The 14,399-nt window shown below is 46.8% G+C and overlaps 1 protein-coding gene across 6 annotated transcripts in view; it reads right to left on the reverse strand.

Annotated features, from left to right (window-relative positions):
• The window catches only part of TLN2 (talin 2), a 72,751-nt gene that overhangs the window by 39,773 nt on the left and 18,579 nt on the right, over positions 1 to 14,399 (reverse strand). For 5 of the 6 annotated variants that reach the window (XM_039340076.1, XM_039340075.1, XM_039340073.1 and 2 more), the window contains exons 2-6: positions 3,784 to 3,951; positions 2,916 to 3,013; positions 2,375 to 2,504; positions 1,395 to 1,547; positions 349 to 491 (exon numbers count right to left, since the gene is read on the reverse strand). In XM_039340076.1, the coding sequence (XP_039196010.1) occupies positions 349 to 491; positions 1,395 to 1,547; positions 2,375 to 2,504; positions 2,916 to 3,013; positions 3,784 to 3,919 (660 nt within the window). In that variant the 5' untranslated portion in view covers positions 3,920 to 3,951. Of the gene's footprint in view, positions 1 to 348; positions 492 to 1,394; positions 1,548 to 2,374; positions 2,505 to 2,915; positions 3,014 to 3,783; positions 3,952 to 14,399 lie in introns of those variants that run through there. The other variant, XM_039340072.1, reaches the window with a different exon arrangement.

Consider the following 14,399-nt stretch of genomic DNA (forward strand, 5'->3'; position numbering starts at 1 on the left):
TCAGTGGGAATAAAAAGCCTCAACATCATGGACCTACTAATAAATGGGGCTACAATACTTAATTCCAGTTTCCACGATTCTGCAAACTAAGCCCTTTTCCTTTCAATAAATCTAGTTAGTCTAACTCTGCAAGAGTCTCGTTTTGGGATTGTGACCCACTGTTCAAAGTTCACACCCTCAGATCACGGTTTAACATTATGTGTGAATACGTGGCTTGCTAAACCAACCAGGGCCAAATTACCTTTGACCTAGCCTGATGGGCACCTCAGCTGTGCCTTAGCAAGAGTCTTAGCAAGTTTACTTTAGCTGCTGTCTTAGCAAGAGGGTCACCTGTCCCACCCAGCACACCTGGACATAGAGCAGGTTGAGCTGGACGGGGTCTCTGGAATCCACGTTCTGGTCAGAGTAGAAGAACTTGCGCCTCAGAAGCAGCATCTCGCTCTCGTCCACCCCTTGTTCCCGAAACGTTCGGCTGTGATCCAACCAGTTCACTGGGGGCAAAAGGAGAAGCGAGAGTCCACAGGCAGATCATGTCACAGTCGCTCTTCCCTCCCTCCCTCCCTCCCTCCCTCCCTCCCTCCCTCCCTCCCTCCCTCCCTCCAATTCAGGGGTCTCCAAACTTGGCAACTTTAAGATTTCTGGACTTCAACTCCCGGGATTCCCCAGCCAGCCAAGTTTGGAGACCCCTGCTCTAATTCCTGAGGGAATTTCCAGTGATGAAACGTCTCCCGAGGCAAAGTCAATCCTCTTCAAGCCAAAAAGGAACCCCCCAAAGCAAGGCACTCAGGTTGCCCTAACTATGGTTTAAGCAAACTGTCTGAACTCAGCTAGTCTTCCTCTCCATGAGACGACTATCAACAATTATTGAAAATACGACATCATCAGCGGACATGTTGCAACCTTCATTAAGTGCAATAATCCTGTTACCACAGATGTTGCCAGCAAAACCAAGAGAAACAGGAGAAGACCTTGTTCCAACATCACAGCTTCATTATTATTCAGCTTAGCCTCCTTCAGGTCACTGGAGTGGAGCTCCCATGATTCCCTACGGGCTTGGCTACTGGTCACTATGGGAGTTGGGCAGCACCAAGTTAGGAAGGAGAAAATGCAGAGCAAGGCTACAAAAATGTCTTCTGAAAGCTGGTGAAGGAACCAGGAGAATGAACCGTGGTTCATTCTTGAGATCCCCAATTCTTTTTTTTTTTTTTTTTCATTTTAACTCCTAGATTTAGAGTGTGGGCATTTCAAGATATCTGCGTCCACCTTAGATTACGTGCCAATCTAAGATGTTCCTCCTTGACCAGTGCGACTAAGAATTCGCTCCCATTTTCAAGGCGATCATGGAGGGGTTTTCTATCCCTGGAAAAGAGACTCTCTCGGAAGGAGCAACTCACAGTCATCATCGGTGTGCAGCTTGGCTTTTAATTTCTCCATCTTTTTCTCATCCCGAAGCAGCGTTCGATCCTTTTTCAGGGTCCCTGTGCCCTCTTCTTTCTTTTCCTCACTGCCTTCTTGGATTAAGGAGTACTCTTCATAATTGGTGATGCCTAAAATTGCAAAGAAAGTCGTCATTCTGAGCTGCAAGAACTGGCATGAATGGGGAGAATGGGGAAAAGTCTGTTGGTCAAAACAACCTCATTGACTTGGATGGGAATCATTTTCAGTTCCCTCTGAAGCCTAAAGAAAGAGCAACTTTTGTGAACTGTTCCCTGCTACTCACTACCAGGGTGGATGTTGGCCTTTCCGGAACTTTAAGTAAACCTATCTTGTTCATCCCATCCAGCGAACAATAGAGCTGAGCATGGAGGACAGGCACAAGGACTTCAGCCCATCCAGCAGCAAAAGTAGGTAAGACTTTCTTCAGGCAGAGAACTAAGAGGACAACACCTGGGCAGATTCAGGCTGGGAGCTCCAGGAAAATGGGTCGCACAAGGTCAACCTTCAGTCCTTATAGCCCACTTTCAAATCAAGGAAGACTAAGAGAGGCAGACCCTTCTCCTTCGCTCCATATCAGGGGCTAGCCACCTTCTAGATGATAACCAATCTACTGTGTTACAGGCCAACTAATGGGCAGCTGCCACCAGAGAGACGTAGCAAGAGAGCAAGAGATTCCCAGCACGTTCTCAATGCGTGAAAAGGCCCTTTTGGAGGCCAAGTAACTACAGCCTGGCTCAAAAAACACATTTCCTGGAATGCCACTTTTGGAAGCCACAAGTGATGGTTGACTACTGAAGCCTGCCACAAAGTCTACTTCACAGACTTTGTACCCTCTTTCATGGGGGAGTTGGCCACCTCAGATCACTTGTCTGGAGGGGAGATTTGATTGTTCTTCTGTATGGGGATAATCTGCGTGGACATCCATCCTCTATCCTACCTATCCGGCTGCAGATGGTCACCAGCAGTTCTCCAACGGTTTTAGAGTCATCCACCATCACCGTCTTCACGGAGCCGTCCAACATCCTGATTTTCTGGGGTCTCTGCTTCTTTTTGTATTCCAAAATATCCTAGGGAGTGAACCATCAAAATATTTCACAGGAGAGACAAACCTGGAATTTGTTGGGTTTCTTTCATTCTGACCACACCCAAGTAAAACAGAGTCAAGGATTAGGACTTGCACTTCCAGGGATTCTCAGGGTTGTGGATGAGACGGAAGTTGACAGGAGCCACTCCTGAACTCTTGTCAGGGAAGCTTTGTCCATGAGGTCACCAAGAGTCAAGGTGGACTCAAGCAGATTTTACCTTTATGCCGCAGAAGATAGTTCTGTAGCAAGAATATTGGCTTATCTGAACCACAGTTCCACTAACATGCCTAATTGGTCCTGCTTGCACCTTGCAGCCAAAGGCGATCTGCTTCCCCAAGAAGTGGAATGGCTCAACTATCCTCCTCATTCCCTGGAAGGACCCACAAGCCTTACCCCATTCCGCAGCATGTAGTAATCTAGAGTCCTGCCAGCCTCCAACCAAATGCCTTTCCGTGGATCTTCATCGGACAGAAACAAACCATAGTCAGAGGCTGTGAAAGAAGATGGAAGAGGAAAGCCAGGGAGTCAGTTGAAGGAGCAGACCCTCTTTTAGATGTCTGCCCTCCAGTCAAGCGGGAAACTTTGTCAGGGCCTTTGGCCTCATTCTTTAGCCCTGGTCTTCTGCTGGCCCTTCTCGTCCCCTGCTTCCCTTGCTCTTCACCCTCAGCCCTATCTCCTTTTCTCTTCCTTTGGCTATAATTGGCTCCCTTAATTCTGTAGGGTTCCAAGTTTGTGAAGGAAGGAAGGAAGGAAGGAAGGAAGGAAGGAAGGAAGGAAGGAAGGAAGGAAGGAAGGAAGGAAGGAAGGGGGAGGGAGGGAGGGAGGGAGGAAGGAAGGACGGGAGGCTCAATGCTGTTTCTATAAAGGGAGGACTGTTGCTTTTCTGCAGTTAGAGATCCTCTACGATCTGTGGCATAATGTCCTCTGAACATCCCCACCTGCCTTCTCCTTGCTTCATTAAGTTGCTCTGGAGGCAATGTTCCTCTTGGTCTCTCTCTCTTGGCTGAGTGAGGTTGTCTGTGGTTTGTTTGTTCATTCATCTAGCTGCCCATCTTAATAACTCGCCCACAAACAGGGTCTCTCAGACTCACTTGCCTGTTTAGCAGCCACAGGTTGGCATTCTGAGACAGAAAAGCTCACCCCTGTCTAATCTGATAGACTGAATAGGGTGATTTTCAAACATCCCTTCTTGTTACAGCACTGATATGCAAGCTATGGTTCAAGAGAGCCAGTGTGGGACCCAGGTTTGCCCGAGACTGACCTTGCCCTGTCTGAGCTTCTGGTACCCTCTCACGGATAACCCGGCACGCATCATAGACTGCAGTGGAGGGCTCAAACTGCATCGTCTTCACCACATTGCAATGGCGGACACAGATTTTCAGCGACAAGGCAACCATCTTGCTAGATCACTCGGGGGCTTTTATCTTACCTTCAAAAGAAGCAAAGGAAAACACTGGATGAGTATCGAGAAAAGAATCACAACTACAAGACCAATTCTTCTTCCTTTGAAACTTTCCCTATCACTACCATTCCAAACTGTAGGACGTTGACTTAGAAGATGTTAAATTTATTTGGCCATCAAGCCAGTGGAAAGCTTCCAGATCAACTTTTTCCTCATCTACTACTCAGCATATTTTGATCTCAAAACCCAGCATGTAATTTGGGATCTTCTGCAGGGGAAGCCAATGTTGCGTCACTGAACTTCACTTCTACCATAATTGCTCTTGATATTATGGTATGGATATATCCATTCTCTGTGTCCAAAATGTCAAATTCCATGCCAAGCAGTAGCAGAGCAGGTCCAGATTACAATTAGTTGGAATCCTATTGGGGGTGAGGGTGGTTATGGGTCGGTTTGCTTTCGGTCTTACTACAGGGTTCATGTGAAGGCCAACCAGCCAGGGAAGGCCCTCCAAGAAGGATTGGGGCTTCCTCCGTTTGCTTTGTGCAGACCTCTCCTCCTCTTCCTCTATCTCAACTGTGATGGCAGAGGGAGGGGGGTGGTCTAGGACTGTAGTGGCGAACCTGAGGCACACAGAGCCCTCTCTGTGGGCACACGCGCTGTCGCCCCAGTCCTAGGCCTTTAGCTGGGTTTTATAAAACCTTTTTGCTTTAGGCCTCCACTGCTGTGTGCAAAAAAAAAAAAAAAAAAAAGGTTTAATCAATTTCAACTTCTCGTGGGGAAAAAAAAGGACCACGCAAAGTTGGAATTGATTGATTGAACTTTTTAGTCCCACCCAGTCTGCTGTTACCACCGCAGCCACGCCCACCCAATGGGCCACGCCCACCTGGCACCCAACGATACATAAGTGGGTTTTGGGTTGCAGTTTGGGCGCTCGGTCTCTAAAAGGTTCGCCATCACTGGTCTAGGAGAAGCATCTTATGGTCTCTCACTCATCCCAAAACTAGTCTTGGGTCACCAGGACCCGGAAGCCTTCCTACAGCCCCAACAGAAGCCCACCAGTGGGAGGTTGAGCCCAAAAACGAGCCCAACCTTCTCATAATGTTAAAGAGAGCCAAAAGCAACCCCCCTTTCAGGATATGACTCAGCTGGCCTACTACTTAAGCAGTTCTCTAAAAGCTGGAGTTGATTATTGTCAAGACTGCCCTTCGCTGGCTCTCTGAGAGATTGGCTTCATTCTTTCCAGCAGCTGATCCCGGGATGGGCAGCCACCACTGAGCCAAACCAAGCCTGGTCCCAGAGACACCCCGCCAAGGGAGGGAAGGAATGAGCAACTCCTGGGCTTAGCAAAATGTTCCTCTGCCCCCCCCCCAAGACAGAAGAGGTGTTAGATTGCCTCCCTGCAGAGGGAGCCCCCCCCCAGAGAAGGGATAACACCTCCAAGACTCAGTGGGGGTCCGGAAAATGCTTAGGCCTTTACATCATGCTGTTCTCCAAGAGACTGCAGCTGATGGACGAGGGAGAGGAGACGAGGGAGGGCAGGAATGCCCCACATGCTCAGAAAGGACAGGGATGGCTGCCAGGCGGCATCTCCCCATGCACTGCCAAAGGTGCACCGCCCCACCAAGGGCTAAATGGGGGACACAGTTGTGCAACAGATGATAACTCTCCAGTCTCTAGAAACTTTTCATTAGCAAAAACAAAAAAGGTTTATTCCACCCGTGCCGTGTCCCTTTTACTCTGCATCTTACAACTTCTCCCAAATACTATTTCCATACACTGTGTGTGTATTTTTTTCCTGAAATATCAAGGACCCCACTGGGCAAAAGAGATGAAAAGTTACAGCTCTCATTTCTGAACTCTTGAAACACAAAAAAAACGCAAAAAAACAGCAAAAAATATTATGGAAAGCTCTCAATCCCAGGTCTTTGGGGTGAGGAAGGGCCTTGCCTATCGGGTGAAAAGGGAGGGATGGCAGTTCCAGACTGTACTGTGATTCTCACTAGATCTGAAGTCTCAAACTTGGCAACTTTAAGACTTGCGGACTTCATCTCCCAGAATTCCCAAGCAAGCGTGTGCTGGCTGGAGAATTCTGGGAGTTGAAATCCACAAGTCTTAAAGTTCCCAAGTTTGGGAGACCTCTGCACTAGATAATAGTAAACTGGAACCTTGAACCAGCAATCTGCCAGTCACACCTGAAGGACTCACGGTCCTTTCTCTGCAGTAGCTCAGGAGCCTCTGCCGGGTGGAGCCCGGCCAAGCAGAGCGATGTCAATACAGGTTTTGCACCGCCTCCTTTCCTTTCCCCAAAATTGGACAGGGCAAGTGCAGCTGAATCCCTCCAAAAGGGAAAGCTGTGGAATCTCTCCTTCTCCAACCATTGAAACCAATCCAATGCTACTTCATCCCATTAAACTGAAGTCCTGCTAAAGATGAAGTTCATCCAAAAGTGACATCGAAACATCTGGAATTCTGGCACGATCCAGCTTTGCAATCAAAACAAGCACTTCTCCATCCCAGGCCTGCTCACTTGGCCTGCAGATTTTGTCTCTCTGCAGCCTGTTGTGTTTGGACAGAAAGCCCATCGGGAGGCAGGGAGGACCTTCTTTTCCTCTGATGAGTCAGCATTTGCACCGCCCCAAAGACTGAGCAGCTCACACACCAGCCAAGGGGGCAGAGTTCAGAGCATGTTCTGGCCTTTTATGAACTTCCAACCCCCCCCCCCGCTCGCCCCCCAAACTAGAGTCGTCCTTCTGTTCCAGGTCTCTTCCTTCTGACCACAAACTCAGGTGGTTGGAACCAGACCTAGGTGGGTTGATCCAAAAAAAAAAAAAAAAGGCCTGGCAAAGTTTAAGGTAAGTAACAGAATGAAACCATCAGGACACAAAGCCAGAAGCATGGAGAATTGGAACAAAGGCTTGGGCAGAGAGTGGGTTGGTCAGCCTGAGGCCAGGTGGCAAGCCTAAGCCCTCTTCCTGAGCCAATGGACAGCTGAAACATGAGGAGCATGTTCCCTGGGAGAGTGTGGTTAGTCACAAAACCCCACACTCTGCAAACGCTTTACTATACTCCGCATGCCTTCAAGATACCCACACCACCCAAGTTTTCCTTCTTGTTGATTGATGGGAATAATTTTAAACGGAACAACCGTCTGCAATCACCATGCTATTTTATCCCTATGAAGTCAATGTGGAGTCTATTTAATCCCCATCTGGATTGGGTGCTGGCATCCCAGGGAAGGTGATTTCAAGGGCTCCTGAGCAGGAGAGCACCTGAGGATACCTCATCACACAGGTCCTGCTCCGCTTGCCAAAAAACTGCCTCTTCTTCAGCCAATCAATTTATGACTGAATGAATCGAGTCAATTTGCATTCTGTTAAGGTTTAAGCAGATGTTGCCCCCACTGGAGCATTTAAAAATGCAAATCTATTCCTGATGTGAAACTTTCATCTGCAACAGGGCAGTGATGTCAGCTTATCTCAGAAAGTTGCCAGAAAACAGATGCCTTTGTCAAGCTCCTTGAGATCAGCTGTTGTAAGGCAACTTAATGCAAGGAAGCTGAATTAATAAGACACTATTGATCTCTGAAAGGCCAGAAGCCAAGGAGCCATAAAGCAGCTGCTTTATGGATAAAAAGGGAAAAGATCAATCAATTGTCCAGACTTTATGTCCATTTGCAAGGATGTTCTTTTTCCAAACAGTTCAAAATAAGTTGCATAGCATCTGAAAATGAAGATTCTATGAAAATCAAGGACATCCCTGAACAAATTAGGGCAGTAATATTCTTTTGAAAGAGGCACAAAAGCTGGAGACACGGAGATTACAAGATGTTCATAAATCTACACTCCTCACAACTTTGGATTCTCAACAGATTATATTTAAGTTTGCTAGGCCTGCCAGCTGCTTTCTTGGGCCAGACCTTTCCTTACTCAGAACAGGGTGGGCATAGGAAAGAGCCAATTATAGAATTATAGGTTGCAGGGGACCTTGAAGGTCTTCTAATCCAACCCCCAGGCCATTGCGGGACTCCTCATATCTTTCTGGACAACTGGCTATTGGGCCCTTTCTTGAAAACCTCCAGTGATGGAGCACCTACAACTTCTCTCTGTAGAGAGCAAAATATCTTTTGGGGAGAAAGGAAAATTTCCATTCTTGAGTTTCTTGGATTTTACCCAAAGCTAAAATGATTTCTCACCAACAGCAGATGCAACTCCAACCACCAGACTGGCCCAAACTCTTTGGCTCATAAATATGCAAAAAAGTTTAATTTTGCATGTTGTACAGAAGAGCCTCATCTGATTTTGTCAGTGGGTGTGCAAATACAACACATCCACCTACGCACATCTCTTATTGGTAAAGATTCCAGGAGGGCAAATTTTGGAGTTAACTTTTGGGGCTCCCTTTGCACAAATCCCATTCTTTGCTAAGCATCTTCCACACCCTTTCATTAAAAAAAGAAATCATTAGAATGAGTAATAGTCTCCAAGCTGTTCTCTTTCTTGGAAGGCAATAACATACTGCTCACCTGGGACCAAATTCTACATTTTGTACCATGAGCTCAGACTTGGTGATCTTCCCCAATTTTCACAGCAACAGATTTATCTCAAAAGTTTGCTCTTAAATGTTAACAGTACTTACACGTTACATCTGAGCATCAACGCTAACACAGTTTGTATCCCACATGAGGAAACATTTGATGCATTGGGGGTGATTTGAACCCGAATCAAGCCTCCTTGCCTCCAGTGAAGAATTATGGTCCATTTTTCACCAAAAGGAAGGAGGGAATTCCAGAGGCTCCATTGGAAGATGCTCAGCATAGCTGGGAGGGGAGGGGTGGCTCAAAGGATCACCCTAGCCTGAATTGTAAGAAAATGAACTCAAATGCAGGGCACCTCCCAGGAATTTTGGATTCCTTGAGTCTGCTCTGCATGAGCTGAGGCACCGCCTTGCTCCATAAAAGGTCACAGGACACCTCAGGAGGAGGCCTTCTCTTTCTGAGACAGGTCAAACCATTATTTCCACCTTGCTTCAGCATTCTGGAAGCTCAAGAAAAAAAAAGGGGGGGGGGGGTGGTAGGCATCCAAGATCATAGCATCCGGCCCTCTCAATTCCTGGCAAATAAGATGGGGAAGAAATGGAGGCAGTGACAGATTTTATCTTCCTAGGCTCCAAGATCACCACAGATGGGGACTGTAGCCAAGAAATTAAAAGACACTTGCTCCTGGGGAGGAAAGCTATGGCAAATCTACACAGCATACTAAAAAGCAGAGACATCACCCTGCCAACAAAAGTATGTATAGTCAAGGCCATGGTTTTCCCAGTTGCAATGTATGGCTGTGAAAGTTGGACCATAAGAAAGGCTGAGCGCCAAAGAATTGAGGCCTTTGAACTCTGGTGCTGGAGAAGACTCCTGCGAGTCCCTTGGACGGCAAGGTGATCCAACTGGTCAGTCCTAGAGGAGATCAACCCCAATTGCTCTTTAGAAGGCCAGATCCTGAAATTGAAACTCAAGTACTTTGGCCACCTAATGAGAAGGAAGGACTCATTGGAGAAGAGCCTGATGCTGGAAAAGATGGAGGGCAAGAGAAGAATGGGACGACAGAGAAGGAGGGGGCTGGATGGAGTCACTGAAGCAGTAGGCGTGAGCTTAAATGGACTCCAGAAGATGGTAGAGGAAGGCCTGGAGGAACGTTGTCCATGGGGTCGCAATGGGTTGGATGCAAGTTCGCAACTAACAACAACAACAGGCATCCTTTCAGCCAGAAAATTAAGCAGCTGCCTTGAAAATCAAGATTAAAATCACTGCTGCTTTCCTTACCCTGGAAAGAGAAAAATCTGTAAATATATCATGTCACTTCCCTGCGATGTGCAGAAGGGAACAGTTGCAGCCTTTTACAATACACAGTTCACCCTGACGTGGGCACACCATTTGAGAAAGGGAAGGAAAAGCATCCAAAACTCTCTTTCGATCAGGCCATCTTCCCCCAAAGGTTACAAAATGGAGGTAGATTGAGTTTTAAAATGATGGCCTTAGAGAGTCTAGAAAGCAGCTACGTAATTGGAAATTTGAAGGAGCCTTTTTTAACCAGGCCTGACAGCTAAAGCTCACACAGGCTGCTACGGAAGATTTCCAGATCCTGAGGCTGCAAAACGGGCTCTGTGAGAGCCTTCTATAGATAATGCAAAGCAAGACACAAAATGCTGGCTGGGGAATTCTGAGAGTTGAAATCTATCCATCTTTAAGTTGCTACGGTTGAAAAACACTGTATTAAACCATTTGTAACCTACCGTATCCTAGTTACCAACTTCCTAACTATGTGACATATTCTAAGATCCTTTTGCTTTCCTTCTCCTGTTGCAAATTTAAAAGGCACCCCCCTCAAAGGCAATCCTAGATTTTCTTTTGCTTTTGTTCCATTTGAAAGAGAGAAAGCAAAAAAGGAAAGAAAAAAACCCCGGAATGCATAACATATCACAGTCATTATGGTTAGTGCAGGCAAACAAATCAATTACGTTTTGGGTGTGTTTTCTAGAGTGGGAGTATTTCAACTAATAAACAGAAACAGCTTGGATTTTGCACACACATAAAAATTTGTTAGGGTTTCAAAAATTATATTTGTGTAGGCTCCAGCAGGGTGGGGAGCAAACAAAACGACGACCAAAATAATGATTTATTTTACAAACCCTTACTGGGCGTTTTGACCCGCTTCCTTGGATATTTTCTGCAAAAAATGAGCATGCTTGTTTTAAAGCTGCTTAAGGAAGCACAGAAGAAACTGCTACAGATATATAATAAATATTTATTCTTTGCCCAACATCAGGATTGGGAGACACTAGACAGAGCTGGTCCTATTCCATCTGAAGGCTTCATGTAAACGAAAACTGGAGAAGGCCACCTGGCAGAACTTAAAAAGCACCCGGGTCTCCTGCTGGGCTCAACTGGGGCTCTCATACCATCCTGAGATGCTGCCTTACTTTTAACTCACATTATAACTGGGGAGGTCAGCTAAGCAAATGCCAGAAACCAGCTTCAAGCCAAGGGTTTCACATTTAGCTCCGGTGTGAAGTTCAGCAAAGACCGGTATTTAAACCTATTTGGGCACCTAGTGACTCAAAAACTAAATCTACGTGGGAATGTAAGAACCCAAGACTGCAGCTGGTGGGGTCTGTTTCTCCAGCAGGAAGTAACTGTTTTACCCTGTAATCCTGCTTCCTTGTTACCAACTTGATTAAGGGAAAATTCTTAAGGTATTTTGTGGCAGAGAGTTCTGCTGCAAGACGGACCAATTTGAAAAGGAGAATGAATGGGGACCCGAACCAGGCAATTCAGCCTTGTACATACAATGCCTCCTTTCCATGTTTTGGGGTTCCGGGTGTCATGAAAAAACGAACAACAATAATAATGATAATGATAAAGTTGGAAGGAACCTTGGAGGTCATCTAGTCCAACCCCCTGCGCAGGCAGGAAACCCTATACCATTTTGGACAAATGGCTGTCCAGTTTCTTCTTAAAAACTTCCAGTGTTGGCGCATTCACCGCTTCTGGAGACAGGTTGTTCCATGGGTTAATTGTTCTAACTGTCAGGAAGTTTCTCCTTAGTTCTAGGTTGCTTCTCTCCTTGATCAGTTTCCATCCATTTCTTCTTGTCCTGCCTTCAGGGGCTTTGGAGAATAGCTTGACTCCCTCTTCTTTGGGGCAGCCTCTGAGATACTGGAACACTGCTATCATGTCCCCCCTCGTCCTTCTCTTCGTTAAACTAGACAGACCCAATTCCAGCAACCGTTCCTTATATGTTTTAGCCTCCAGTCCCCTACTCTGGCCCTTAGTCCCCTTTTGTGATACCAAGGCTATCTTTGCGTGATGCACTTAACCACAAAATATCCAATTTATTCTGGCCTAGATGGTTAACTTCATAGATCAGGGTGTTGTGCAAACCACAGAGATGGAACTCCTGCAATAAACCATGGCTTAGCCTTATGTGCAAATCCAGCTCTGGATTGTTTTATCAATTACACGCACACACAGACACACACATACCCTGTAGCCCTTTTCTCAAGAGGAAAACTCATGCAAGCAAAGGAAAGAGCACACAAGCTCTGTTTGGGGCCATCATCCACTCTGCCTGACCTAAATTTAGCTCTGATCTAAATAAGCTTCCACCCGTTCAGGACCCCAAAGAATCACGTAACTCCCTCCCTCTGCTCTCTGGAATCACCAGGACATGCTGGAATCTCTCTCTCACACACAACTCCAATCTCATTCTGCCTATTTGCCCCATAATTCAGAAGATTTAGGAGAGAGAACTTTGAACTGAACTGAAAGTTATGCTCTCTCTGTCCCATCTCCAGCCTACATCCAAGCCCATGGCAGCCGAGATCCAGAGCCAGCTCTCTTCCTAGGGAAAAGCTGGGCTCATTCTGGTCCCGTTTAGGAGGCAAAAGCTGCTTGCACGTATGGGAAGGGCCATCCTCTGCCCGAGACAGCGAAGAGCTGGTGACGCCAACTAGGAACTGGCAAGCCCTCTCCTCCAACAGCTGGCACACCCGAGGACAGACAAGGAGAAAGCAGCCAGCAAAGGAACTGAACAGCTAACACTAGGGGGCATCCCACAAGAACAGACTTCCAATGAGCAAGCGGATTGCTTGGAGGGCTTATAATTGATCAAGATGGGCTCATTTAGAACTCTCGTCTATTTAAAAAAATCCCATCTTGCTTCAAAATGATTCTTTGCAGGCTCTGCCGTAACCCCAAACGTTCAGGTAGGCTGCCCTCCACCCAACACCTGGGGATCAACAGAAGGAAAAAGAAGAGAGGCTGATAAGTGGTGTCTGCATTTCAGGGCCAGGGTGTTCCGGGTTCAAGCAATAACAGGCCATATTGTACAATTTACTCAGTGCTTTTTTTCTAAAAAAAAAAAAAGGTGCCGGAACTCACACACGTCATACAGTATAACCCGCCTTGCCTACCCTACAAGGTTCCATCCAAAAAAGGTGCCGGAACTCCATTCTGGGCGTTCTGTGAGAAAAAAAGCCCTGAATTTACTGACCATCAAGAGTCCCTCTCCCCAAACACACACAAACAATAGCATATTTCTGCTGGAGCCTCTGCAAGGAAGGCAGGCAGGAGGAGACAGGCAACTCATCTGCTCTTCTCTATCACAACAAAAATGTTTATATCACCCAAAGATGCTCCAGCTTGTGTCTTCTTTGATCTCTCCAACCCGGGATGCAAGCATGCATGGACAGCATCGGCTGCAACTGAACAACACCACTTTGTGCCACACCTGAAATTGATCATTGATCTCAGGGAATTTTATCTGAGAATCTCCCGTCCTTAGAGGAAGGCAACTGAGCAACTGCCTTTCAAACCGCCTCATGAAATACCACCCTGTCTGGGGGAAAGATTCAACGTGAACGTCTTCCACTGAAAACAGATGCCGAGCAAGTTCTGCTCAATGGAACCGGAGCCTCAGCTCTGACCCAGATGGACGATCCGTAACAGACTACAGCCCCAGATCTGGCTCTGTACCTCACCTATCATGCCACAGAACATGTATCACGAGAGGCATCTATTGTTTGGAGAAGAATCTGGCACGGGGCCTTCACACAAACCGAGAGAAGGATACCCTCGCCACAAGGAAAACTTGGACGGGTGTCAAAACCTTAGAACACAGCTCCAAAAATGCAATAAAAAATACAAAGCGTCTTCCCAGGAGGCCCAGAAGACAAATACAATTTCCAGAACATGCCGCAGCAAAGGACAAGTTACAGCGATCAACTCTTGAAACGTAATAATTACTCCTGCTAAGCTGAAGCCAGAGAGCAAAACGTTAACTCCAAATCTGTCTCTTGGGAATAAGAAGTTTGCAGTGGGAAACTGCTGGAAACGGAGCAGATGTAACAGAGGTGAGACAACGTCTTCATCTGACTCAGGGCTGGCTTCCACCAACCAGACCCAACCTTGGACCAGCAGGGCTGGGGCCGAGCCAAGCCAACAGCCTCAAAGAGCCACACTAAAGAATGGGTTGAGGATACAGATGACGGATGCCGCTGCAGACTGCTCTAACAGAAGATTTTGAGTGGATGGATGAGAGATTGAAAGGGGGAGGAGGCAGAAAGTAAACACCACGTATCCAGCCATGTCCATCTGACATTCCTCCCATCTGGCAGGAATCTTGAATCCCGGATTTAGGAGATCAAGACCAGCTTCTAGTAAGGAGAGGGACTTTCTTTAGACTTCTTTCCCACAAATTAATTTAAGAGGAATTTAATTGTTTCTGGTACCAGGAAATGACCCCTTGCAGCAAGAGAGGAGGGGCTCCTAGGACCCTCACTCGGTGGTTTGGACAGGGGGACCCCTTTAGCATCCCCCCTCTCTCATTCCCTCTCTCTGATCTGAACATTTTTCCCTGCAATTTTGGAAACAGCCTTGCTGTTTCTTCCTGTTTCCCAGAAAGGATGAATTCCCCATGGCA

This window comes from Crotalus tigris, unplaced genomic scaffold (genome assembly GCF_016545835.1).
Source record: "Crotalus tigris isolate CLP2741 ecotype Arizona unplaced genomic scaffold, ASM1654583v1 scf7180000017741.1442986301:2390832, whole genome shotgun sequence".
Classification (NCBI taxonomy): domain Eukaryota; kingdom Metazoa; phylum Chordata; class Lepidosauria; order Squamata; family Viperidae; genus Crotalus; species Crotalus tigris.